A 27,897-nucleotide genomic window follows, 5' to 3' on the forward strand; every position below is an offset into this window, starting at 1 on the left:
ACCCATTTAAACCTTATCTCAAATATTTTTGAAAGATGTATTTTCATTTGTTAAATACAGTTTTTGAAGAAGAGCTTGTATAAACAAATGAGTACAATATCATTTCCTCCATCTCCTGGCATCAGAAAATAGCATAGAAGCAAATTTAAAGTATTATGACGTCACACATACAGAATGAGATGTGATGAGATTTGTGACGTTAAGTGACTTTGTTGAGACCCTCTAATTCTATAGTCCGAATTCCGTCCCTCTAATCTTTACTCCCCCTCAAGGCCTTTGTTTTTGAATGTCAAACGGAAAAAATAACAGTAGTCCTAAGGTTTGTTGTTCTAAAAATGGTAACATTTCCATCAGTTTTTTTTTTTTTTTTTTTTTTTTTTTTTTTTTTTTTTTTTTTAATCAGGGATTTGTTGGTCCGAATGTTCTATAGCGAACGTTGGGACCAATGAACCTCCCGATTATTGAACCGTTGGACTATTGCTACAGCCCCAAAATAACGATATGGGTCCACGTTTTTACAGCAAGGCTTTCAGTTTTATCATTATGTTTTGAGTGCCACATTTTACATGATAATCATCGTGGCTTTCTAAGCGATGTGGGGGTAGGTCTAGTACAAGGAGGGGCAGTGAAGCACTGACCAAGGTAGGCTATATTCTACTTAAAACCGGTTAGAAATTAGTTACGAAATATAAACTGGCTTTTAGGTTCAAAATTCCAAGTTTCAAATATGCCGAACTGCTGCTCTGGAATCAGCGTATAATTATTTAATAAATATAGTTCATTTTTTGTTCCGTGCACTATGCTCAGTACGAAAGTTATGGTGCCACTCAGCAACTTTTTCTGATCATTATGAATTAAAAACAATAGATGACCACGTAGACTAGATTTGTTGACTTTGAATTAGATAATATTATTAGCTTACCTTCATCAGACCTTGCAGTGAGAGTGGATAATCTTGCTTCCCTTTAGTAGACCATCGTTTTTATTTGAAAATAAAACTCGTCTGCTAAAATATTCAAGATGTCTGCCATCAATGCTTTTATTGCCTTCACTTAAAAAGAGCACTTTCGACGTTGTGCACGCTCCTGCAGTGGCATGTTTTGGGCTTAACTTAATCATTTAAAAATTCTCGGGGGTTGGGGAAGGACTTGTTGTGTCTAATTGCGTTCGCGGAAAATACACATTTACAGTTAATTCCAAGTTATGAGCGACAGAGACTTGAGCTTCAATATAGAAAGCAAGAGCCATGTGGATAATCTTATCTTTCTCTTATTTCACTTTCAGAAGGTAAACATATACGTTACATGGAACAAATATATGTGGCAAATAACATATAGGACTAAAAGCTGGATATGATTGCATTTCAAGTCTGAAGATAATGCATGAAACTAATCTTACTAACTGAGAAAAAAAGCTCTGCTGAATTAATTCCCTTGTTGAAGGAAACCTTGGTTAAAGCAGACTACTATCCATATTGCATCACAGTAGGTACAATTTTCACTAACAGAAAATAAGTTTGTTTGATAATGGATGTTTAAATAGCTCCAATCTGAAAGATCTGAAATAAAATACAACAATTATTGTAGAATTTTGCCAAACATGGGAAGATTTAAAATTTGTATAAAAGATGCCTCCTTTCAAACTTCCTTAAAACATGGAATAACTTGACAATTGTATAAAAGACATCATTTGAAATTGACAGAATATTTCAAAAAGGGCACTACTGTTTTAAAAAAATATCACCTTACATGTACATATAATTCTTGTGACAAAGTGAATATATTAATAACACCAAAGATTAGTGAGCAAATAAAGCACAAGGCTTGCTTCAAAGTATACAGCTTTTGACTGTTGAATTTATAGTCAAAGTTGCCCAACACCATTCATAATCATTTGGGGTTTGTTTTTACAAAAAAACTTCTTAATAAGCTGGAAAATTGACCTCAACTTTTAAACTGTTATTTTGTCCACTTCGGCAAAATATGAATTGGTGGTAGCCATTTTGAATAATTCAGAAATACTTTGCCTGTGTTATAAATACAAATATCTGCCAAATTTTGTACTTATTTGTGTGGACTACATTGTAATATGGGCACCTTTTACCTCAAGGAGACCCAATTTTGGTCCTAGACTAAAACTTTAAATCAAACTTTGAGCTACAGTCCTTTTGCCAAACTCGTCCAAATGAGCAGAGTTCCAACATCTGATTACATGGTGTTCACATCTAGCTATGCTCCACAAGCAGAGAACCAGTACATGAGTAAACCCTGTCTGTTACAACTCATTCCGGCTTGAATCAAGCACTTCATTGACACTAATCAAATACTGTTGGACAGCCATGATCAACCTGGGCCTAAGTTACAAACCAAGACAAACAGTCAGCCTTATTAAATTGGACTAGACTGATTTAATTCAAATATTACTGTTTTTAGTTTGGTTCTGCAGACATTTAGGAGTTCCTCTTGATATGACTATCCCTGCTCACTTGTTCTTCACTTTTTGTGTCGAGGTCTGCACCCTGGAGTTGCTCATCACTACCCTGTGGCTCAAGGTCTTTGCAAGTGCTGTCATCTGCTTGCTCATGAGGCCCATCTTCCAACATTTCTTCCTCTCTCTTGATCTCCTCCATCAACTTTTCGGCTTCATGCTCTTCATCCTCCTTCCCATCATGTTTAGCCTTTTCTGCTTCTGCTAGCTCCAACCTCTTTTGTCGCCTCTCGTGCAAAAGATTGGTAAGCCTAGTCCTCATATTGATCAAACTTTTTTGCCTGTCTTTTTTCAGCCCCAGCTTCCTGTTTTCACGGTAATGTTTAAACTGCTCCTGAATTTCATGGAAATTTTCACGGAATTCCTCTCTTCCCTCCTTCAACATTGCCCTTAGCCTGTCTTGATCCTCCATCTTTGGTATCCTTTCCTTCCTTCGGAGATACTTAATGGCTTGCTGAGTTCCTACTATAGTTACCATATAACGAACTGGAGCGACAAGTTTGTACATAATAAAAGCTAGTGCTATGTCCCCCAAGTTGGACCCTGGTCGAAAGTGCTTCATTATGGACTCCGAAGCATTAAAATACTCCAGTAAAGGCACAATGTCCAATCCCCTAAAATGATACAGATAAACAATAAACACACACATATATATATATATATATATATATATATAGAGAGAGAGAGAGAGAGAGAGAGAGAGAGAGAGAGAGAGAGAGAGAGAGAGAGAGAGAGAGAGAGAGAAGGAACCGAACAGTTAGTCTGATCTCACTATTTTAATTTACATAAATCCCTACAGCTATTTCAGCCCAGAGGCCTCGTCAGGGGCACAAACAGATAAAAAAAAAAGACTTTTATATATATAAGCCTCAATTGCACTGTAATCTAGATATCTTTGTAACACATGTAAGGCGGTTACAAAATATTTTTACATATTAAATGACTGAACAATTGGGTTATTAAATAAGAGAGGGAGGGAGATAGAGAGAGAGAGAGAGAGAGAGAGAGTTTTACTTCATAAACTTAGATACTTACGCTTTAGCAATGCCATAGAACAACCCAAACCACCCAATAGAAGTGGTGACCTCCACCACAATAAACACCTTTCCATGTGTTTTATACACTTTCTTAAATCTCTGGAATAAAGTGAGGCTCTTCTCATCATCTCCCTCTGCATCACCTTCACTTGATTTTTTTGATAGGCTCTTCCCATTTTCTCCCTCTATAGCACCACTGTCAGATTTTGGGGAGATACTCTTCCCCTTGCCTCCCTCTGCAATGTTAAAATCAGACACACTTTTGTTTGCCTTGGCATCTGAAATTGTTTCACTGTCCTTCACATTACTCCCTTCTTGCTTCTTCTGACTAACTGAATCTTTTTCATAATTTTTGCTCCTCACATCAGGTTTTTCTGGAACTAATAAATGCTTTGTAACACTGAGATTCCTAGAGATTAACAGAGGGTGGCAGGCAGAAGACGCACTGTCAAATTTCACAGGTCTGAATATTTCTGAATTTCTTGGGGTCCTATGCGTGTGTACACTTGATGCTGTTCTGTAGATCCATGGCCAACCTGAAAAGATATTTAATGAAATTTATGGTTGCCAATTGAGTTGAATTTAAATGTAAATGTAGGTGGGAGGGATAAGGAGGAAGAAAGGAGGGGGCAGGGCTTAACTGTTGAGTTTTCATATTTTGATCATGATGATAATATTATGAAAATGTAGTAAGTATTGGCTATATAAGGTACTGTTAACAGTAACATATAGGGTCATGAACCTGTATCAGTGTATAGTCTCCAGCACGTGACTTAAATAATTCCTTTGAACATTCTCTGACATCATCTTTGTTTTAAGTTCCCTTTTTTTGTCCTTTTTATTTATCTTCACATATAATCATACTGATTTAATGAGATTCACTTATTAGGGAGCCTTTTCCTTTTGGTTTATACCAAAAACCAAATCAGTGGCTTTTCTTCAACCCTCCCCCCTTCTCAAGTCAATTTCAAACAACGTTAAAACAAACTTTACAGCCATTTCACTCTGAAGGCTATAATATTCTTGCACAGCAACAAATTACATAATTTCGTCAGCTTGCATTCTTAAGAAGCTCACATTTTTTACCTTCATTGTGACTTCCGAGCTGTGATGTCGACATTGCTATTGAAATCCCTAATTTCCTTACCTTGTGAACTTATCGAAGTAGAATTGGTCCAAAGTCTTGCAATTCGTTTTGAGGATCGAAACATTTCGCTTTTGAATATATTACGTTTCACAAGCAATCATTTCAGTTTTGCACGTGTGCCTACGCCGAGGTCACTTTTGAAGTGTTTACCCTCGTATTGAGTCTCCAAACTAGAACTAGAGTTCTGTACTGAGAAGGAGACGCGTGCGTGGAGATAAGTTTCATAGTTACCACCAGTGGGTACTACTAATGTGTCGTAACTACTTCAGATAACAAATTATCCACATCAGTGACACAATAAATACAAACCCATGACAATTAATGGTGATATTTTTATATTTCAAATACGTGTTAGCTGACTTTCATTTTTAGAATTAAATGAGTCATTTTGCTTGCTGCAGTGTTACTTTTTACGACAATAGTACCCACTATAAAAGATAAGAAGCATGGAGTCCTCAGGTTTGTTAATGTCCCTTTGCATTTCATGCTCAGAATTATCTTCATTAGGTTGAAATATAGATGCCATAATATTTTGGAAAGGATTCTCATAGATTATATATACATATACTGGATCTGTATCTGGTTCGTTGCAGAAAAATGATATGATAGATAAAATATGTGTAAGTTGCACAGGAGACTTTTTCTTTGTTAAACGTCATCTTCCCAAGTGCTTAACTTTAGACTGCCCAACTTCTTCATCTCTGTTTAAGTGAAGATAAGTGTTGAACCAGATGAAGTGTATCGATTAATGTGCACAATTTGGAGTAAATGTTATATCATCAAGTGCTATGTCATTGACTTTTTAATTTTTTTATTTATTTATTGATTTTTGACAGCCCTCAATGTGCAACAAGAGGAGGCAAACAATGCAGTAGATGTGGTAATTGTATAGATCTGTTGACGATTTTTAAATTGTTCAAAACTTTAAACAATAATGAAAAGTTATCTCTATAAAATACCATCAAAAAGTGTCAGTTTGTGCAGAAGAATTGAAAAATAATGTTGCCAAAATGTTGCATGAAAATCTAACACAAGAATAATATTGAAAAAAAATTATATACTTTATATTTCATTTAACACAATGGTATGAAGAGTGCATATTTTGAAATAAAAAGCAGTTGCTTTTTACTCTCCAGGGGAAGGATTTAACCACCACAGTTGCTAAACACTACAATGAACTTAAGGAAACTGGACTAGAGCAACGAGCTCAGAGCAGAATTTTCTACCTCAGGAATTTTAATAACTGGATTAAAAGTGTTCTCATAGGTGAGATTTTTTTAAAGAAAAATACCAGTGATAATGATGATGATGATGATTGTTGATGTCATGTAATTATAAAATGCTGTTGTTTGGCATGGTGTCACGATTTCACTGTCTTTATGTTTGAGTCTGATACAGTTAGAAACAGGATGCAGATCTAAGTTATTATAAATGCCATATGCCATATGAATAAAATAATAATAATAATAATAATAATAATAATAATAATAATAATAATAATAATAATAATTGCTACTGACTGTCCAAGGAGTGCATAATCTACACCATGATGACATTGTAAAGTTCCAAAAAAATAAAACCCCTATTTACCTTCCACCACAAAAGTCTTTTCCATCACAGTTAGAATAAAAAGAAGTGAAACAATGGTTTGGTTGTTTTGGCACCTTATCAGGGGGTGTCTAGTTTTTTAGTCCAGTTTTTTTAAAGTTAATATTAATGTATCATAAGAAAAGTAGATAAATATCTCCAAAACAGATAAAAAGTGTATTGTAAGGATGCATAAAATTTTATATGGTTAAAAATGCATATCAATTTCAAGTAGCTCAAAATTGTAGCTTCTTGATAGTGAAGTGAGTTTAAGTGGTGATGTGTACTTCCTTTTAGGTGAATTTATACAAGAATTAAAGAAGTCACAAGGACCAAATGCACCGCTTACCGTTTTGGACCTAGCCTCAGGAAAAGGTGGAGATTTGCTAAAGTGGAAGAAAGGAAGAATTAGTCATTTGGTTTGTGCAGGTATATTCGAACACGCACGCACGCGTGCGCACACACACACACTGTAAATATGGCAAACTCTAATAAAAGATCCCAATTTAGCATCTATGAGTGTCATGTTTTGGGTTTTCCATCCCTTGTTTGACCTTGTCCAATCATTAGTTTAAGATACTGTTACGTACTACAATTTCCATTATTAAGTCAAACTTTGTGAGGCTCATGCACTTGTCTTGAAAGTTTATCACATGCATCATGGTGACTTGTGTTGAAGATTTATATTATAATTTATTATTTGTTGCATTTGTTGGTAGAGTTTTGTCTTAAGATTTAACTGTATTTTACTGGTTTTCGTCCCAGATATTGCTCAGACTTCAGTGGAGCAGTGTGAAAACAGATTCAAGGAAATGGGAGAGCGTGGGAGGCGGGAGAGATTCTCAGAACCAATGTACACGGCAGAGTTCATTGCAGCTGATTGCACCAAGGCAAGTCATGTAATGGGGGTAATACAGGAGGGTACAGTGAGTAACTGTCTCGCCTTTGATTTTTCCCTCACATAAAATAGTATAATGAGTGAAACAAGACGAATCCATTTTGGCAAGCAATTTTCCATGCCTTTGCCCCATGTGTTATAATAAGATTATACTTATCTACTCTTTTATGTTTGCTATATATATTTTCCTAGTGCTCCTCACTTATCTCTGCCAAATCTTGGATCTTAAAACTCTGACTAAAAAGTCTGGATATATGGGTCAGGTTCAGGTCAGAAAGTTTGTTGATTTTTAGTAAATAAAAGGGATACACGGACAGCAGTGAAATGACTTACAGGAATGAATAGCTGAAGAAAGAATAGAACACAAATGACAAATATCTTGATGCCCTTCATTGCAAAAGTCTGACTTATGTATTTTGATGTTGAAGGCCTATAGTGTATTTCATATATTAATACATACATGAAAAATTATAACCATTGAAGTGAACAGAGTATATGAATAGAAACATCAGGACAAGAGGGACAAATATGCTGATTTCTGTCATTGACATTTTCTGACGTATATCTCGATTTAAAATCCTTGTAAAGTATTCAATATCTTTTTTTTTGCTTTCAGACAAGACTAAAGGATCTGTACAAGGACCCTGATATAAAATTTGACCTGTGCAGCTGTCAGTTTTCTTTCCATTACTCATTTGAAAGTTTACAGCAGGCAGAAATGATGCTGCAGAATGCCTGTGAATGTCTCAAACCTGGTGGTTACTTTATAGGCACGACACCCAATTCACACGAACTTGTGTAAGTAGTTTAGATGATCAGAAACGGGGCCTGTCATAAAGAAAAAGATTAGCTGAAGAGTTTTTTTTTTTATATTTTCTTTGCCAATCTGAGACAATATTGACAAAAGAGATTTGGTGCCAACTGTTAATTTAAAATAATCAAATTTTTCATAGTAACTTGTTTGATTGAACTAATAAGAATTTTATTAGTTTTTAAAATTAGTTTTCAGTATATGTACATTCTATTTTTGAAAAAGTAAATCTTGATTCAGACTGGTTTAAGTGAGCTTAAATGTTTCAAGTGTGGAAATGGGGATTAATGGCATCAATCAAAGCATTATTCCATCTTTTGCTAGAGTGCCTGTATTTTTTTTTTTTTTGAAGTGATTTGTTTATGAGGTTTAAACTTGCATTAGAATAACTAATAGATTTAAAAACAAGCCAGTAGATTTAATGTTGAACAAAATATGATGGAAATTTCCAAGTACAGGAAATATCACAAACTGTTATTCCTGACCAGTAATATATATAAATGGAAACAGAAAATTAGTTCACTATCTTTTATATTTCTTGATTTTCAGTAAAAGACTGAGGGCATCTGAGGATATGTCATTTGGCAATGAGGTCTATAATGTGACATTTAAATGTCCTGACAAAGACAATCTGGCGCTGTTTGGCTGTGAATATAATTTCCATTTAGAAGGTGTGGTGGACTGTCCAGAGTTCTTGGTGTACTTTCCTTTGTTAGAAAAGTGAGTGTGTTTATCTTTTTGGTGCATTCTATTGTTCTTTTTTTTGTAACAAAGATGCTGTTTTTTACCTTTTAAGTTCATCACTAAAGGATGAGAGGAATTAATAGATATCAATGGACTCATGAAATTCAAAGTATTATTTATTTTATTAGCAACTAATAGTATTCTAAGTGAAAGATGAAGTGAATTTGGTGTAGGGTTAAAAAGAAAAAAGTGGTATTTACAATCAAAATACATTTTATGGGCTATTTTAAACCTGTACAGTCATTCATCTTTATATGTATGAATGTGTGCAACATTTAATTTTGCAGAATGGCAGAAAAATACAACTTGAAATTATTGTACAAGAAACCGTTTCACAAATATTTTATGGAAAATTCACAACAGGGGGACAGCAGATCCCTTTTAGGAAAAATGCAAGCATTAGAGGTATGTATTACACACCAGCTATATCTGTTGAGGCACTGGGTTTTGGAACCTATGCCCATTTCAGAAAAGAACTTGAGGGTGGTTACTGGTCTAACCTGTAAACATAAATAAGGTGTACTTCTGTTCTATCCATAATAAAGTTAATTTTGGCCTGACGCATTTGCCCTGTCTTTTTTGTTATAAAGCAGGCACAGCATTTGCTTTAATTGTACTAATTTAAAATAACCATTTAATCTTGGGTTGAAGTTGACTAAAATTTAGGTCTAAAAGGTTAGAGAAAATTTCAGGCTAAATTTCTTTTGTGACACTGGTCTCCAATGGGGACTGAATTGAAATTGTCATCATTTCTCATTAGGCACACAGTTGGAATTTTTATCAGTGTGTTAGTTTTCTGGGAGGTAATAAATGGCTTAAATTATGACCAAAACTATGAAAGCTCCTTCAAACTGAAACTCGAAAATGGAACTCACTCATACTCACACTCACAGACACACACACAAACACATTTTGTTTAAAATTGTATTAGGAAATACCCTTGAAATAAGAGATTTTATGGCAAGTACCATTTGATGGGCAATAGGTGTCCTGTAAGATTATGGACAGGGTTTTGTTATTTATTAATACCAAAGAGAGACTGTCCAAAAAGTTATTATTAGAGAATTATGTAATTCTTTGTTTATAACCCTGTATGTATTTCAGCCCTACCCACCACATGAAAATGTTGACTTGGTATCTAAGAACACAGAGGCATACAAAGCTACAGAGACAAAGTTACAGGCACTAAGGTCAAAAGAACCTGAAGAATACAAGAGGAGAAGAATGAAAGTCGTAAGTGTTTATTTTGTTTAAATTTATTGAATGTGAGAGACATAATTTGGCCTGAGTAGGTCACTGCACATGGCAGTTTCTATTGTACTGGTATAAGGCATCAATCTGTAGGAGATTAGGGCTTGTAGTAGGGTGAAGTAACTTGTGAAGTCTGTTGGACATTGTGCAATATGAGAAAACAAGACACAGATGACTTAATGTGTGCTCACTGAATAGCCAATGCGAAATACACCTTATAAATCAAATAACAAATGAATCCAGGCTATGCCTAACCATAGTGAAATATGTATGGAGCATGTAGTTAAGATATGACAAATGTGCAGAAAAGCAATCAGCTTTTATTATGCTGATAAGCAAGCTAAATGTTATATGGAAAAGATGACAGTCAAAAGACAACCATAAAGGTATCATGGCTATCTGAGAAGGAAAGTCTGGAACCCCTCTGATTTCAGCTGGATGCAGTCTCAAAAAATGCTTTTAGACTGGGACTGTCACGCCAGCAACAAAAGAGAAACTCAGACTGAAAGTTGGTTTTTAACTTGGAGACCACAAACTTTGGCCCCATTCCCATAAAGACAGCATCAGTGTATGCCGATCGATCCAACTCTGCAGGGACTCTCGGTTAGTGCAATCAGCTTAATTGAAGAACATGCCTCCTTTTGTTTACAAGGTACTCATTTATTCACCAGCTTTTCTGTATTTACTTAACACCAGGAAGAGGCATGCTAATCTGTTAAGCTGCTTGCACTCAGAAAGAATCCCCACAAAGTTGGGTCGATCCATGTAGACCCATGGTATTTATGGGAATGCACCCTTTGGTCCTTCACCTCTGTTCAGTATGAACATGCTGGGATAGCGCTAGCAATTTTTTTTTCGCTTAGCCAAATTACCACATTTTTGTCAATTTGTTATCAGAATGGTTATAATTTGGCTAAAACATATCAAATCAAGTCCTTTTTCTTTAGCCAATTTAACTCAGTTTTAGCATTTGGCTAAATTGGTGACTGTAAGCGCTACCCCATACATGTATTGGTCCAAATAGATGAAGTAATTATTTGTTTAAAGCACCAGCCATTTTTTTTCTCTTAATAAAATGGGCATACTGTTTTATGCTATTGGACACAGTAAATTATCTGGGGTTCCAGCAGACTAAACTAAAGTAGACTAAACTTTTAATTGTGTGACACAAGATGGTCAAGAAGAACATTGACCAGGATGTGAGTTGTTGGTACTTTGTAATACACGTCTATATATGTACAATGCAAACATTCTGCTAAGAAAGTAACAATGATAAAATATGGTATTAAAATGTTTTATTCTTTTGCAGGGTACATTATCACAAGAAGAATGGGAAGCTACAAGTAAGTGTAACATATCCATTGTTAAGTTTTTAGTATAGAAGAAAAAATGCCTCTGACTTTTAGGGGCTGTTTCCTTTCAGTCATGTTATAAATAGATTCTCTAAGCATTTCTCTGTGTATTAATACTTTAAATTCATTGATTTTCTTTACGTTTAATGGTTTATTATTGTCTTCAGAATTTGTGAAGGCTTTTGTTTCTCAAGAATTTAATATTATTTATCAATTTTTTTAATAGGTGGATGAAAATTTCTGTGAATGTTTTTTCTTTTTTATATGTAATGTATGGGTATTTTTATATTTCCATTTACAGCAGTCTACCTGGTCTTTGCATTCCAAAAGCTTGGAGAGGAAACAAAAGCTGAGAGCTCACAAGCTGGTTCTCCCTCTACAGAGCAAAGGCGAGGGATGAAAAGATCGCTAGAAACAAAAGAAGACGAAGACCAGGAAGAAGTGTCACCAAAGAAAGTTGCCAAAGAAACAACAGACACATAGAAACATATCACATATGTACTGGGGCCTGTGTAACAAAAGACTAACAACTTGAAAATTGATGCATACTTTTAGACCAAAATTTTGGTCTGCCTCAGCTCAAGATGAATCCATGGTGGATGACTTCCAGATACTGTCTAGTTATTCATTTTGTATTAGTATGAAACAATCCATTTGTCTTGATATAGAACAGACAAAATATAATATCATTTAATTGGATTACTTTACTATTTTATCTTGGGTCTAAGGACTCGTTCTCAGTGAAACTTGGTCTTCCTGTATCAATCCAACTGTGCAGGGTCTCCCACTGAATGCAAGCAGATAAAGAGATTCACATGCCTCCTCCTGGTGTTGAATAGAATACAGAAAAGCAGTTTATTATACAAGTATGTTGGAAACAAGAGGAGGCATGTTAATCTGTTATTCTAATTCCATTTAGACAGAGTCCCTGCAGAGCTGGACTGATGATTTCATTGGGAATAAGCCCCAAGTAAGCTAAAGTCTTGGCTAAGAAGTTGGAACCAATTTTTTTGAAAGTTCATTGCTGAAACGAGCTCCAGGATTTCAAAATGTTGATGGAATTCAATGTGTCAGTGTTGGGACATAAAGTGTCAGAATGAGATGGATGGATGAAGGACCCACAGTCAAGGGAATGTTATATGGATTTTTTTATTTGTCAGCATAATAGATATAACCTTTACAGTCTTGGTTATATTGGACTGGCATTTCAACTTGGTGCTCCAGACGAGTAGTGTCGGGCTTTAATTTCTGATTTACAAATCTCACAGGTTTTTCCAAGTAACAGTTTTGGATCTTTGTTCTATTTCCATGTAAACTACATACCTGCATTAGTCATAGCATACCATTTTAAAATGGTGTTGTATAAATGAATATAATATTGTCACAGTTAACGTAAAATATATTACTAAAATGCACTCCTGTCCTACACTTTGTTCTATGAATTGTTAGTGTTAGAAACTCATTAAAAGGAATATATTTACAAAAGGACAGATGAGAGATGTTTGTGCAGTACATAAACCTCTCTTATTTAGAAATCGAACCCCTGTGTAATATAAGTGTAAATATTGGAAAGATTTGCAATTCGGGAATGAAGAGAACATTTCAAGTTTTAATTGCAACGAAACGTCATTGATTTTCGAACCCCATTCTTTAACTGTGACGTCATAATATGCCAAATTTTCTTTGCCGCTTCGTGCGTTACGCAGGAAGATGGAACGACTCAATTATTCATTTGTCCATTATATATCTCCCAGCAAATACTGTATATATATCCAAGGTAAATTTATCTCATATGAATGGGCAAAACGAAGTCAAACAGTTTATAGATGCTGTAAAAATTATAAAATTGATTTTTATGAAATGGGGCACGATTTTATTTAATACCCGACATCTTCCAATAAACAGGCGTCTTTGTTGTGACGTCAGTTTGCGGGAGCCGTCTCCTCAGACAACCGTCACACCGCAAACGAGTGATACACATTGTGTTGAACCACGTTAGCATTTGACTATTTACGAAGGAATTCTGTCATAAAAGAAGAGCAACATGCCATTAATTGTAAGTTACATTGTGTATATGGTTGACAATATGCTTTCATTATAAGTTCTGTGAACAAGTGTTAGAGAGAGAGAGAGTTGTGGAGGGTGGGGGGGGGGGAGGTCGGGATCATTTATTTTTTTGAGATTGTACAACATATAAGACAAGCCTTTTCAAGTTGTTTCAGCATATTGTATGCCAATTGGAGTTGTGTTGATCTACGTCAACCGTGTATAACCTCAAATTTTCTTTTAAAATCTTATGGAAAACAGAATATTCACTTGTGAAATTATCTCCTTGATGTTACGCGTCTTTAAACCGATGAGGCGCTTGGCAGGAAGGTTAATAAAACTAGAAATATGAATAGTACTGGAACATAGATATTTTTTACATTTGCGTGCAAGATATTCATAGCATTTATTTCTACTTGTTTTATAGCCACACAAAAGCGATTGGGATAATCTGCTATCTTGCTTTGGTCTTAAAAGAGGCCCTGGTAAGTTGAAAATAAGGCTATAACATGTTTCTGGTCTGACAAAAGAAAAGAACATGATAATATTTAGAATACACAATTGCGTTGAAGAGAAACATATTCAAAAGCAACATACCTGTACTCCATCAATATGTACTATCTCTTTGCTTACTCAGCATACTACTGTTTATGTCGTATGTTTTATCAAATATCTATCACTGTGTTTTGCAGCACAAGGGAGAAGGAGTCCTCGTGATACTGGACCGAGAGCTCCTAAGAAGCTGGCCCGTTTTCGGCGCTGGTGTCAGAAGAAATTTGGAAGGGTATTTGCATTTTTTAAATGCATCAAGCGCCTTCGAGTTTTCTTACTTAGTATACAGTCTGTAGAATTATGATTTAATTATGCCCGTCTATTTTCCCTTTTTTCCTTGTTTGTTTTTTTTTTACCTTATTTCATTTCTTTCCCGTTTATTCATTCATCCTTTTGCTTTCTCTTTCTCATTACCTCTCTCCTCTTTCTATCTAGAATCCACCCAGCTCAACTTCCACCACTCCAGGTTTACCCGAAATTAAAACATCCCACGTGGGAGAGGATCTGGGTAGAGGACCTCTATTGTGTCGTTCAAAATGGATTTCTTATTAGTCCTTATACGACAGGGACTATACTCCTTGTTCTCATTATTAACGAAAAATAAACTTAATAAACCGCTTGTCAGTTAATTAATGGCGTACCTTCTATTTATAAAGAAATAAAATCGCCATCCATCTTCGAAAAAAAAAAATAGATGTAGGCCTATCGGTGGTTAAGTCATGTATTCATTTCAGTGCTCGAATCGGTAAGTTCCGAAGACCTGCCAGATTGTGACTCTGCCCCAAAGATATCAGGAGGCACATACACCGTGAACGTGTCCCCCAGTCCCGGAGGTTCTACGGTCGGTGTTACTGATATAACCTTTCACGTCCAACGTTGATACTAATTTTTTCTTTTAATTTTATTTAAAAGCTTATGACCTAATGTAAGCGCTGCTCGTTCACTCACACAATTTAATTAAATTATTTGTTGCTGTTTTGCACTGTTTTATTCCCTTTCAAAGATTTATATGTTAAGCTAACTCTTACGGGGCTTATACATGTATTTTCTTTTATGTATTTCAGTATATTTTATTTTACTTATTTATTTTTTATTGTTTCCATAATCTAGTCACCAGATGATAGCATCTATCCATTGGAGGATTTTTACGTAGGGACAGGTATGATATTATTATCTTATATTTGTCTTTTCTTACACAAAATATTGAATAAATTTATCCAAGTCTTCTTAAAATCCACACAACATTGCTTATAAATCAGTTGGTATTGCACTTAAACAAGTTTATGTGTTTAAATTTCTATATAGGCGTTTTGATGTTTTTTAAAAAATACTTAAAAGTATCGTGTTTTCTTTAATTTTGAAAGAAAATAAAAACATCCTTGTGTAGTATTTAAAAAAATAAACAGCCGCAGAAAAGTGGGGAGGTAAGCGTGGTTGAAATGTCCTTCATTTACCTGTTTTGTATGGACACTGCATCATATTCATTCCAAGGAAGTTTAAAACAAGAATTATCTACAATTTCTTTTTTCTTCTCTCTTTAGAACTGGATACATATCGGACCTTATTGTTAATTTTTTAAATAATAAATATTGCTGTATCACTATCTTTTCATCATGCCTTCAACCATGCAAACTTTATTCATTTACAGCTATAAAGGATATTGATCTGTTTTTTGCTCGAGCCTCATGTCCCGATCTGCTCGACAACAAGAACTATAAATTCCTTGGCGAACTTGGGTCCGGCTGCTTCGGGAGCGTCTTCTTGGCCTCCGAGTTGTCGTCAGGCAACTTAGTGGCCATAAAATACTTCAAACGCCTCGCTAACCAGATGTTCACCCAGGTGGCGCGAGAGGCCCAGCTCCACCAAGGGATAAGTGAGGCAGTACCGGGAACCAAAATTGTGCCCAGGTATATTTATGTCAATCTCCCTTCAGTTTCTGCTGAACTTTTCTAAGTATTTATTTAATACTTGCGATTTGCTTATTTATCTTTCTACTTGTGGAATGTTCCTATAGAGGTATTTGTATATTCATAATTTGTCGACTTAGTCATTTTTTAAACCATTAATACACACAATTCTATTTTATTTTTTCATTTATTTATTCTTTCACTATCACGCAATGTACTTTTAACCCTGTTATCGTTTGTCTCCTCTCGGCTAGGTTCGTTGGGTTGCTTCACGTAAGAGTAGACCAGCGCCCGGAGCGCTGCAACGAGACTGCCTTAGTTACAGACTTCATTGGGGACATGAACCAAAGGGTTTCCATTACCTTGGCTGAGGAGATCATGAGGGTACCGCCCCTGCCAGAGCCGGAGTCCTTGTGTGAATGGGCATGGGTGATGTTTCAAGTTGCCCGAAAAATGGAACGACTGCACAGTCTAGGGGTGATACACAATGACTTGAAAGAAGACAACATACTATTGTCTGGCCGCATTGGCACTTACCCTTGCCCCTACATAAGCGACTTGGGCAGTGCGTCTTACACCTCCGACCCCGAGGGTGGATTTAAGCAACGTGTCCCCGACCCCTCAGAACGACTGGCAAGAATGACCAAATGCCCACATTCGGCTCCCGAAATCTACTGGAATATCACTGCTAGCACCAAAAGTGATGTTTACAGTCTGGGGGTAATTCTCCAGCGCTCTGGCCTTGGGGAGGTGATGGGGATACAGGAGTTTGTAACCCGCTGCTGCTCTCTGTACACCCCTGGGCGGCCCACCATGAGGGTAGCGGCAGAAGTTTTCCTCTCTGTGATGACAAGAGCACAAAGGACCGTGTGGGACAAATAGCTGGGATATGGGAGAGCACCAGTTCCACCGCCTAGGGGAAGGAAAACCCCGACAGAAAACCCGGGCGGATGGAGCTCGTTAGCGAACAGCAATCGTCTAAGGGAAGGAAAACCCCGACAGAAAACCCGGGCAGATGGAGCTCGTTAGCGGACAGCAATCGTCTAAGGGAAGGAAAACCCCGACAGAAAACCCGGGCAGATGGAGCTCGTTAGCGGACAGCAATCGTCTAAGGGAAGGAAACCCTAACAGAAAACCTGGGCAGATGGAGCTCGTTATCAGGTGGTAATCCTGTGGTTGCATCTAGTAGCAAGGTTTTACCTTGAAAAAAAAAAAGACCTTTTCCACTATAACAAACAGAAATAAATTAACCATTGAGAAAAGAGTTTTTTAAAAAAGCAGAGTTGACGGAAAATGACTTGTTCTAGATAATGACAAAATGATTTCGTCTGAAGATTTAAGGTTTAAGAAAGCAAAGTGGGCCGTACCTGCATCTTGGGAGACATTTGTTTAGCATCAGAGAGAATAGGATTAGTTGTAGGCAGCAAAGGAACAGAAGAACAGGTGACACGTGTGTTGTGTGATTTCAATTGCATTAATGTGATGCGTTTTGATAGTCACGCAACTGAATTTAATTGCATACATGTGGTAGCCTGGCATCCGTTGCTTGTTTCTGAATGACAATTACTTGACTTTGGACACATCGGAGTCGAAGATCCAAGATTATAGTGTATTTGTTTTCAAAGCGAACTTTGATATATTTCATTTTACTGCAATTAGTCTAGTATGTATTAAACGCATAAGTCTAATGAAATACTGAAGAGATACAACATAATTTGCTCATGTTGAAAAAGTGTGAGATGATATATCTCAGAGCCTTCTATTAAGTATTTAAAAAAAGAAATCTGTACTATTAACAGTACATATTTACTTTATTTATTTATTTATTTATTTATTTATTACTGTAGATGGACTAGTACCAATATGCCTGACAATATTAGAAATTAACGCGGTGTGTTACTTTTACATTAGGGTTCACATGGTTAACCCTGTTTATGATAAATATGTTTATGTTGACACATCGTATATTTATCTGACCTAGACACAGGTTTGTTTATGATAGACGATAAACGTTTACAGTTTTGCCCATATTGAGTTGGGCATATTTCGATGCTGTAGGAGAATTCATTCGAAGGCTGGTGGCATGAAACGAAAAACACGGGGATAGGCCTATATTATTTCCAGTAAGGAAACATAACCTGCAAAGGCAAGAAAAGAGGGTGATTATCCCCGTCCTTAGCTTCCATACAATGTACTTTCGTCGCTATCCCAGCAGACATACAACAGTGTTAGCTGTTATTTTCCTAAAACAAACATTGAATCATCGTTGGATTCTTTTTTGTATAAATATAATGCAATTCATGTTTGATTTTGAAAATAATATGCATATGACAGTGAATTTGCAAGTAAAACATAACTGTCTCTAGACCTACTGTTGTCATTATACTAAAAATGCTATTTTACACAATAAAAATGTTATTGCGTGTTCTAACAGCTGGTAGTTCTCTTTCCTGATAAGCCATGCAAATATTCAGTTTTTCCATTATAATAAATGCAGCAGAATCACAGTGAACGAATCATTCGCCCGTCTATATAGAAGTAAAAAAATTAATTGCGCACTGTAGTCCGATACGCCTGCGCTATCTCACGTGGTTCCGTAATAGCCGTTACAATGGTGAGTTCAGAGCCCAATGCATTGTCCACGTGATTTATAAATAGCGTGCGAACTTCCCAGCTGCGGTCAGCGTTGAATGTTATAGTCATTGAATTACGCACAAGTTTACGGGATGGTCAATGTCTTAAATCTTTATATCATGATTTAAGATGCTTGTAAGTACTGCATCCGATACAAAGTGAAATTGATGTATTATGAGAAAAATCAACTATTTTTGCCAAGTCACGAAGCAACGTACAGTACTTAAAATTGTCTTATTAATTTTTCCTGTCAAATTAAATTAAATTAAAAATTGAAAAATAAATAAATATTTTCACTTCAAAGCCAAATAAATAGTTCGCCTTCTGTGTCATATGACCTGCAGTAAAATATAAATTGTTCTTAATATCTTGTACACCTACGCGTAGTACACCTCTACGTTCTATTTATGGCAAAGTTTTTCCGCATTAATGAATAACCGCAAGTAGGTCAACGCGCAGTCGAGGCGGATCTTCATATAGTATACTCCTGTTGAGAAGAGAACATGTGAGATGTAAGAGCCAGTGAATTGGTGTTATACCTAACGCTGAAGCGGTATTAAACGGGGAACATGGCTACTGCTAATCTTAACGAGAACTCCCCACTCATCAACGTAGCAGGAGTTATCGCCAGAGACAATGAACAACGTCTCTCGTGTCGCACGCCGGCAGGCAAAGGAGTGCTATGCGTTTTGCTGGTGGTTTTCTTTGAGAGATTGGCATATTATTCCATTACGATAAACTTGGTATCTTTTAGTGACAAGCTCTTTAAAGACATTGGCGTTCAGGGACTTACGGTTAATCTATTGTTTCAAGGTAAGGACAAGTAGTTCCATCCCGTAGTTCTAGTCGAACCGCTGTGGAGTCCAGTCAGTGATTGAGATAGAGAAAAACGGTTGCATATGTTATCATTCTGCCCCCCCCCCCCCCCAGATCTGCTTTCTGAAACGTCCAATGATTGAGAAGCTATTGGAATGATGTGTGTGTGTGTGTGTGTGTGTGTGTGTGTGTAGTGGATGGGGGGGGGGTCCTTTAGCCACAGACTGCACAATAAAGATATTCCAATTTAGCACATTATGTAGCCTGTAAATATCGATTATTACGTAGGAGATGCCATCTCTCGTTTACATTGAGTCAGCCTGGCTGGAGGGGATATTTAATGTCTCACCTTGAGGATACCTGCGATGCAATGGTGCGACTTAAGCCACCCTTAAGTCCACAACACCCACACCTGTGTGGGCAGTAATTTGGCAGCAGCTTCATAGAGCGCTGCAAATTGTATTGTGGGCGAAACACAGCGGAATCAATGACGAGGCATTTTCGTACTAGTTAACACCAGCTCTCTGCTTTCACTTTTGCGGCCTACTTTCATCAAAAGTCGCGCAAGGTGTTAAACCTTTAAATAGAAGATCTTATATTTCTTGGAGATTTAAACATGTTTTTTTTTTGTCGTCAGAGACCTAAGGCCAGAAAAAAAAAAAATTGGGGGTGGGGTGGAGAGGATGGAGCAGTTTTTAATTTTTTAGCCACTCTCATAGTGGAGAAGGGGAATTTGATTCTCAAATCTAGCTGTAAGAAAATCTGAGCTCGAAAACGATTAAAAGTAAGTTCTTTTTTTTTCGAAATTTTCTCAACAGTTTTTAATAGGATATCATCGTGTTTATAAAGGAATTGCTGGAATTAAAAAAAAAGCTATATTTTATCTCTGCATATAATGGTCTAACACGCATTGTAAACCTGTAGATGAGAATGGCGTTAAGACGCATAGCCCATCCATTTTCTAGAAAATATTGTTATGATGTTTTTTAGGTACAGCATTCTTCTTGCCTCTGGTGGCAGGAATAATCGCAGACACCCTTCTAGGGAAAAAGAAGATTTTGGCTAGCTTCTTTCCTATTTATATATTAGGTAAGGCAAAAAAAAAAAAAAAAAAAAAAAAAAAAGAATGACGTTTAAGTAGGCCTAGTATTTTAAATACTCAGTTTGTACTTTAAAGAAATGCACCTCTCTCTCTCTCTCTCTCTCTCTCTCACACACACACACACACGATGAATTTTTCATTTTATCATCTCTAAGAATGTTCCTTTTAAACAACGTTACCCTTCATACAATAAGCTGATCACAGACGACTAAATATATTTTAGGCTCTCTCCTTTTTACCATATCTGGAGTCAGTGGCGTTGTGCAGGTAAGAGAATTGCGGAGTTGCTGATGTAGTAGAAATTTTTGACGGAAACTCTCTCTGTCTCTGTCTTTGTCTGTGTGCGGCATGCGAACGCGCGCATGTTTGATTGTAGACTTTTTACTTTTTGATGCATAGAGTACTTATAATAAAACTGTAATTATGGTTTGTTGTTATTCAACCTTATTACTTTCTCCTTTCTGTCTCACACAATCCATTATTAGTTGCACACGGCTAGTTAGTTATTTTACTGTAATTTTATAGATTTTAAATTTTATATTAAACAATTTCTTTATCATTGATTTTAATTATTGAAATTTAATGAAAATTTACCAACTAACTGTCTGACTAGTTATTTCTTTGTATTATTCATTGGAATACTTCATTACTTGATGTTCATTAATTACAACAAGAAATTGGCATAAACATATTTCAGGAAGCGAAAGTGATACTTTTCGTAGCTGGTCTAAGCCTTTGTACAGTTGGAGCAGCAGGGGTTCGTGCTTGTCTCACTCCTTACGGAGCAGATCAAATTGAAACAAAAGACTCCCAAAGATCTTTCTTTCATTGGTAAGTTTAAAATGTTCAACCTTTTCGTGTTTTCGGGAAAATGTGCACATTTGTTTATGTGCATGTGTGAGTGCGTGTGTTGGTGTGCACGACCGTGCGTGCGTACTAGTGCGTACGTGCATGCGTGTGCGTGTGTGAGGGGGTGGTCTGAGATATGCACATGTATGACATAAAAAAAACAAACGTTAAGTCAAAGAACTTTGATACAAAATAATTCAAACCCGGGAATCAAGACACGCCTGGTTAAACATCCAATCGCTTTAGATTTTATTTACTAGTTTAAACAGTATATGCAGGGCCTATCTTGTTGCAATCTGAAAATTGATAAAGATGAAGTTATAACGAAGTCAAACATTTCTGACGAGGAGTTCTGAATCAACAGGTTGTCAAAATAGGAAATTTAGGGAAAAGTCTCAAAACCGCTATCAGACCCCCCCCCCCCATTCATCCCAGGTCTTCGCCCTCCCAAGCAGAATAAAAACCAGACAAAGTTAAGTAATTTCCATACCTGCTATATTATAACAAATGTGTCCTTATGTACCGTTTATGTCATATTTTTGCCCCCCCCCCCCTCCCCTCATCCCTCAACCCACCACTGCTGAACACATCCGATCAAAACTTTCATTATCTTGAGTACGACAATAGTCAATGTACTGGGTACTTCTTACAGTGTAAACAGTAACCAGATAAGATTGGAAATTTACTGTGCTATCAATATATTGGCTGTACTTTAATACTCTTGGCGCATGGTTCAAATTGTACGACGGTTTTCATGGTCGTCCGACGGGGTTATATCTAGGAAGGTGTCAATGCAGATAATGAATGTGTGGCATGTCAGTGCATGATACACTGTGTACTAGATAATCATTTGTCTTGATGCAGTAAAACTATCACATTGTTATCTTATATCCTTATGTCAAAAGTGGGGATCTGACGAAGTCCCGGAATAGGCAATATATAGAAACAGACGTTTTGAACGCGAATGAAATTGAGGTTGCACTGGGCAGGCATTACTCTTCAATGGATCTCCCCGGAGACTTTATTTACTCTAAAATAAATTATGAACAAGAATTCACGAGACAATAAATAAACGGGTGTGATAATATGAAAAATGACAGTTATTAGGATTATGTATTTATTTATCTTAATTCCAATAGTTTTTCTTCATCAGTGCGAAAGACAACCAGTGATTTTCAACTTTAAGGGGCAGTATTCTATTGAGCTCATAACTTGTTAAATTATAATTACATATGATACTCATAAACCACAGTCATCTCCATGCTAATAGCTCAAAGTTTGTGTTTCAATGTCCATTCATCATAAAACTAATCTTTATGAAAGCTCTTTATTTTGATTGCAATTGTAAAAGTAGAATCCCTAAATCACCACCTAAGTAATTGCAGTACTCTAGGGGCGCATTCCCATAGATTTTAGATCGATCTATCCCCGTGGGAAGTCCCACTAGATTACTGTCAGATAATCCGGCTTAAATGTCCGTCCCGCCTACTACAAGCTGTAAGGGGGTAATTAACTTTCGTGTCCGCTCGACTGACAGCTAATTAGCGTGAACCCCTAGGAAGTTAGGTCGATCTAGTTGGATTGATCTAATCTCTGGGAATGGGGTCTAGTAGCCATAGTGCCAAGTTACATAAGCATTTAAAAAGACAGGCTGTATTTTCTACAATAAATTGAGTAATTTTAAACAAAAATACTTTTAAATGTTTAAAAGACTTAAGCATGCAATTTGACTAACAACGTACCTTTATATTCAATTCTCCAATGACAAACACTGTGTTATCGACGTTCTTTTACGACGTTTTTATGCGGTTTTGCCTGGGAAGTGATATAAGGTTTATCTTTTTTTTTCTATATTTCTTTGAAGCCAGCCTTTTCACTTTTGTTGATGATAAGATGCTCAGGTTAATAAAATATTTTTACTATCGAGTTATATTATATTGAATATGTCTTTGTTGCGTTTCAGGTCTTATTTCGTGATAAATGTTAGTAGCCTTATTGCGGTCACTGGTATTAATTACATTGAGCTGGAAGAAGGCTACTGGTCCGGTTACGTTGTTGCCCCGTGTTCGCTGCTATGCGCACTGGTATTTTTCCACGTTGGCAATCGTTGGTGCCGAGAGACGGAACAGCCAAGTATATAAGTCTAATTATATACAAATTTATTTTAATTGATTTACGTCTGTAAAGCGATTGATTATACTGTGCATTTGGATACGATTTTTTGGACGTTTGAAGAAACATTCACACATTCACACGTCTGTTCTATCGGGTGTTGGCTGATTCATTCATATAATCTGCCACAAGGCGCTTCCAAACAAAGCAAATTCATAGGCAAATAAGTAAATGGCATCATCAAATAGTTTTTTTTAACTAATGAATTTTTTCAAATTAGTTTTCGTAAGTTATGTGTATTAAGATATATTTATATATTACTATAAAAAGTTTATTATTTTGCTTTGTTTTTAAAGGTTATTTGCTCTTTGTCGCCGTGAAGCACCTGACAGGGCAAGCGAAACGCGGCAATACACACCAGTTACCTGAAAGAAACAGATTGGCCGTGGATCCAAACGATGCCAAAGCGTTCGCCAACGTCCTCGTGTGCATTTCAACTTTATTGGGTTTTAGTGTTGTTTATTCTGCGGTGAGTCGAAAGTGAGGGTAAATCAAAGGAGGGAAAGTAAAGGTGAAAATTAAGGCATCGATGTACTCTCTGGAATAGGTTTACTTCCAAAGTTCTTGGGTTGCATTCAGAACAGATGATCCTCGGATGTACTTGTCTACTGGTCAAATATGGCGAACCCTACATGAAAGCAAGACCACGTAATCCGTTAATCGTCTCCCCGCGTCCACACGGATTAAGTTTCGGTTTCGAGGTTTAACTGCTAGGCCCCTGCAGAGAAGGCGCTTGTGGATTAGGCGGTCTTGCTTTCATGTAGGGTCCGCCATATTTGATCCCCGGACCAGTAGATCCGAGGATCATCTGTTCTGAATGTGACCCATGTAATCAGGTCTTGATTATAACGTACTTAACGCGCTATGTTCTCACGTAGAAAGCGACAGAACTGGTATAAACAGACCGTTCAAAGTTTTGCCTTACTGGTTAAACCCCGGAGGTAGGCCTATTAAGTATGTCTTGTAATAAGTTACTGTAAACACGCAATTACTACGATGGTTCCTTCAAAACAACAACCAAGACCAGTATAACATGTTAGTCTAATGAATTATGAATACATTCAACGGCAAGAGGCGACATACAAATAACTCTGATCTTATCATTTCCAAAATATTTTTAGTGATTTAGTCAAAAGGCAATATGTAAACATGTATGTGCATATTATTTATTTATTTAAATCTATTTATCTATTTATTTATCTATTTATTTTAGTACCAAACTGTCTATACTCTTCAAGGAGAACACATGAACGCAACAGTTATCGGAGGAAAGGAAATCACGTCGTCCTCCTTGTCGGCATTTGACAACGCTATTATTTTACTTATAATACCCATTGTGGACAGAGTTGTCTGGCCGTGCTTGATGTCAAGGGGAATACGGGTTTCTTATCTTCATAGAATAGGTAAGCGTGGCCTGTAATATTTCTTGGTCTTATTATTTATTTATTTCAATTTTTACTGGTTTATGCATTGTTTTCAATCTTGGTGATCTCCTAAAATCTATAAAGCTCTAATTGTTCGGCATGCTGTTTGACTTAGTTTCCATTACACGGCACAAGTTTTATTGTTCTATATCCTGAAAACAAATAACCAAACGGTAGTGGTGTTGGGATGATGTAGAGGTTGGGGACATCTCCCTTCAACTGATAGTTTGTTAAATTTACACAAAAAGGCCCCTCAAGATGCAAATCAATCCTTTTTCAACATTCTCTTTACTATATCTGTAACTTCCAGTAAAATTGTTACTTTATTATTGTGCCACAAATGTTTTTATTTTTCTCTAGGTTTTGGCATATTGTGCGGTATTTTGTCAGTGTTAGCAGCACTTCTGGTGGAACATTACCGCCACACCGGACTAAGTATCATGGCCCAGGTGCCGCAGTACGTTCTTATGGGTCTTGGAGAGATACTTGCCTTCATACCTTGTAAGCAAGAAAGTTTTATACTTGGATACGTTTTAAACTTAAAAATGAGAAAAGTGTGTTTTGCTTAATGCCATATTTTCTCTGTCTCGGCCAAAAATCTCATATTTCAGTACATAAACTAATGCTCAATAGATTACTATATTATACTGTGTATAAAGTATAAATGAATAGAATTAAAGAGTCGAAAAAGTGCAAATGAAGTATGTATGCTGTAATATACTAGTAAATATCAATAGTAACAAACAGAATAGTGTTCACAGTCTAAAGTAACAAAAATTGCACAATAACAAAAATTACACAATTTTGAGGTATTGACAGTATCAGTAATTATCAAAGTCTTCCAAAATGCCAGTAAATCGCAATTATACCTACTAGGAATTAAGTGTACCTTGCTTTACAATCGGCGTGTGTTTTATTTGTTTATTTTGCTAAACTTTAGGCTATGAAATGGCATACATAGAGTCACCAGCGTTTACCAAATCCACGACTATGGGGCTCGTCTGGACTACGAGCGGGATAGGGTTTTACATATCTGCATTTGTTATAAATTTAGTAGAAGAAAGTCAAAGTAAGTACCTACACTTTTTAAAGATGTATTCTTTCATATTTTCATGCTTGTCTGGCGTTTTTCTTTTTTCCTTTAATTTAATTAAAATTAAACCGTTATCCTCTCTGTCCCGTTTATTTCGAATATGTTCCATTTCAATACGATTCCCAATAAAAGCGGCACTACGCTTTAAATAACTCCTCCTTTTAAATATGCGCTCCACTCTCTTCTGCTCTACTTTTCTCTGCTCTACGCTTGTACTCTGTGCCTTTCTCTATGCAGCACTTGGTTTTACAGCCTGGCACACTTCTCTCCTTAAGTTCTCTCTAGTTCTCCACTGTTATTTCCCCATACCCAACAGTTTAGTTTTCGTTCTTTCTGTTCCATTCCGTTCCGATAAGTAATAATGTTAGGGTATAAACCAGTCAAATTGGCTATCAGTTCGTTTGTATCATTTGAAACGCAATGCAATTCCAATTATTGGCGTGTTCATTACATTAAACAGATATTGAATTGGTTTCAGATTGGTTCCCGATGAATGACGAAGACCCAAAATTATCGTATCCGTTCCTGATTTTGGAAGCCGTGGTGGTCGTATTCTTTATTTTATATCTGATCGTAGCTTGCACGCGGAAACCCAAAAATGGGGAAAATCGGGGAAATGGAAGGCACGAAATCGTGTGACAGCAGTGACGGATTTAGGGAGGTGTCAGGGGGGGTCCTGACCCCTCTTCGATTTTTGAAAAAAATCACACCAATAGTTCCCTCTTAAAATTAGAATTTTGACTAGCTGAACCATAGTCCTAAACCGTACCAAATGGCACCGTTCGCCTTCTAAAATATCAAATTTTTTCGGGACCCGAAACCCCATGCCAAGGGAGGGGGGAAGGTCGGCTTTGCATGTCGGCCTGTCATTCCCCCCCCCCCCCCCCTTCAAATAATCCTGGATCCGCCCCTGGACAGCATAAGTGCCATTGTATACGTGTATGATGAATAAAACTGTATAAAATGATGAATAAAACTGTATCATCGGTGGATCTCGGACGTATATCAGTATTTAACTTCCGTTATTGTGTTAGGGGTACAGTAACTCTTCGTAAACAGTGCGATGGATGTGACATAATCTTCAACGTGATTTTTTTTCAGCGTTTGTTATATTACGCATGACAGTTATTGTGGAAAGCAAAAAAAAAAAAAAAAACTATGGAGCGGCATGAAAAAAAAATGCCTAGAATCTTGTTATCGTTACCAAATTACATTTGAATATTTAATTATTTCACTGATTATTACCTTATTGCTTGTGCCAAAACACATGATCTGTTCCGACGCACGCCAATTAATTAAGAGAAGACTTTCGGACTCGTAAAACTAAGACTTCTGGATATTACTATGGAGGACAGGTCCACTTTTTTTCTATTCCATTTCACCTAAGCCATAAATTTCTGCCAACGAAACTCCGGGTGAGCTTCCCGCACTGCACGCAAACCGTGCTGGTTTCGGTTTAGTGTACATATGGGCAGTGTCAATTTTTAAAGGGTGCAAATAGTTAGACAGGAACAATTGGATATTGACCACATTTTGATAAGACATATTGCATCTTCACATTTCCTTCAGGCCTTAATTATGCAAACAGATTTTTTCAGGATCAGTATTAGTTTTGGTTGGTCCTACTAAATTTCGTAGTTAGAGGAGCTTGTGTTCAGGATCTCCTTGAGCAATTTTACAATAGTTTTACATAAGTCACGTTAACGTGTTGATAGCATTGTTAGAGACATATATATGTTTTCATTTGATCATTGCATGGTTTCTAAAATATTTTTCTTATTATATTTACATGTACATTGTTAGATGAGGTGTACAGATATAGTGCTGGAAGCTTAGATATTTTAGCAAATGTAAATAAAAGTAAATAGTCTTGTTTTATCATTTGAAGCATTTCTGCTATTTCAAATTGTATTTGATATTATAATCTCTTATTTATTGAACAATCGAATAAATGACGCAGTGTCCTGAAAACTTTGTCGTTTTGTCTA

At 36.4% G+C, this 27,897-nt stretch overlaps 4 protein-coding genes across 5 annotated transcripts; 3 read left to right on the forward strand and 1 right to left on the reverse strand.

Moving 5' to 3' along the window:
- Nucleotides 1-1,253: 1,253 nt before the first annotated feature.
- Nucleotides 1,254-4,878, reverse strand: LOC106174187 (uncharacterized). The gene is made up of 3 exons (XM_013555618.2): nt 4,672-4,878; nt 3,523-4,060; nt 1,254-3,101 (listed from the first exon to the last, which is right to left on the reverse strand). The coding sequence occupies exons 1-3, from the start codon at nt 4,733-4,735 to the stop codon at nt 2,450-2,452; spliced, it is 1,254 nt and encodes a 417-aa protein (XP_013411072.1). The 5' UTR covers nt 4,736-4,878; the 3' UTR covers nt 1,254-2,449.
- Nucleotides 4,879-5,075: 197 nt separating this feature from the next.
- On the forward strand, nt 5,076-12,729 carry LOC106174166 (mRNA cap guanine-N(7) methyltransferase). 2 transcript variants are annotated; one of them, XM_013555588.2, is made up of 11 exons: nt 5,076-5,130; nt 5,508-5,551; nt 5,808-5,937; nt 6,556-6,687; nt 7,024-7,148; nt 7,773-7,954; nt 8,517-8,687; nt 8,999-9,116; nt 9,816-9,944; nt 11,272-11,305; nt 11,616-12,729. In XM_013555588.2, the coding sequence occupies exons 1-11, from the start codon at nt 5,118-5,120 to the stop codon at nt 11,795-11,797; spliced, it is 1,260 nt and encodes a 419-aa protein (XP_013411042.2). In that variant the 5' UTR covers nt 5,076-5,117; the 3' UTR covers nt 11,798-12,729. The 2 variants fall into 2 exon arrangements, with proteins under 2 accessions (XP_013411042.2, XP_086867976.1); XM_087011850.1 differs by lacking the exon at nt 5,076-5,130 and adding an exon at nt 5,164-5,291.
- Nucleotides 12,730-14,597: 1,868 nt separating this feature from the next.
- Nucleotides 14,598-18,250, forward strand: LOC147762523 (uncharacterized). The gene is made up of 4 exons (XM_087011391.1): nt 14,598-14,753; nt 15,023-15,071; nt 15,561-15,819; nt 16,074-18,250. Exons 3-4 carry the CDS (start codon nt 15,740-15,742, stop codon nt 16,699-16,701), a joined length of 708 nt encoding a protein of 235 aa, XP_086867517.1. The 5' UTR covers nt 14,598-14,753; nt 15,023-15,071; nt 15,561-15,739; the 3' UTR covers nt 16,702-18,250.
- A 633-nt stretch (nt 18,251-18,883) lies between these two features.
- On the forward strand, nt 18,884-27,883 carry LOC106164336 (uncharacterized). Its single transcript, XM_013542216.2, has 10 exons — nt 18,884-19,266; nt 20,260-20,358; nt 20,595-20,638; nt 21,069-21,202; nt 23,184-23,353; nt 23,689-23,861; nt 24,606-24,795; nt 25,177-25,317; nt 25,757-25,885; nt 26,388-27,883. The coding sequence occupies exons 1-10, from the start codon at nt 19,023-19,025 to the stop codon at nt 26,546-26,548; spliced, it is 1,485 nt and encodes a 494-aa protein (XP_013397670.2). The 5' UTR covers nt 18,884-19,022; the 3' UTR covers nt 26,549-27,883.
- Nucleotides 27,884-27,897: the final 14 nt, after the last annotated feature.

This window comes from Lingula anatina, chromosome 4 (assembly GCF_051362555.1).
Source record: "Lingula anatina isolate TDL-2025a chromosome 4, LinAna3.0, whole genome shotgun sequence".
NCBI classification, from domain to species: Eukaryota; Metazoa; Brachiopoda; class Lingulata; order Lingulida; family Lingulidae; genus Lingula; species Lingula anatina.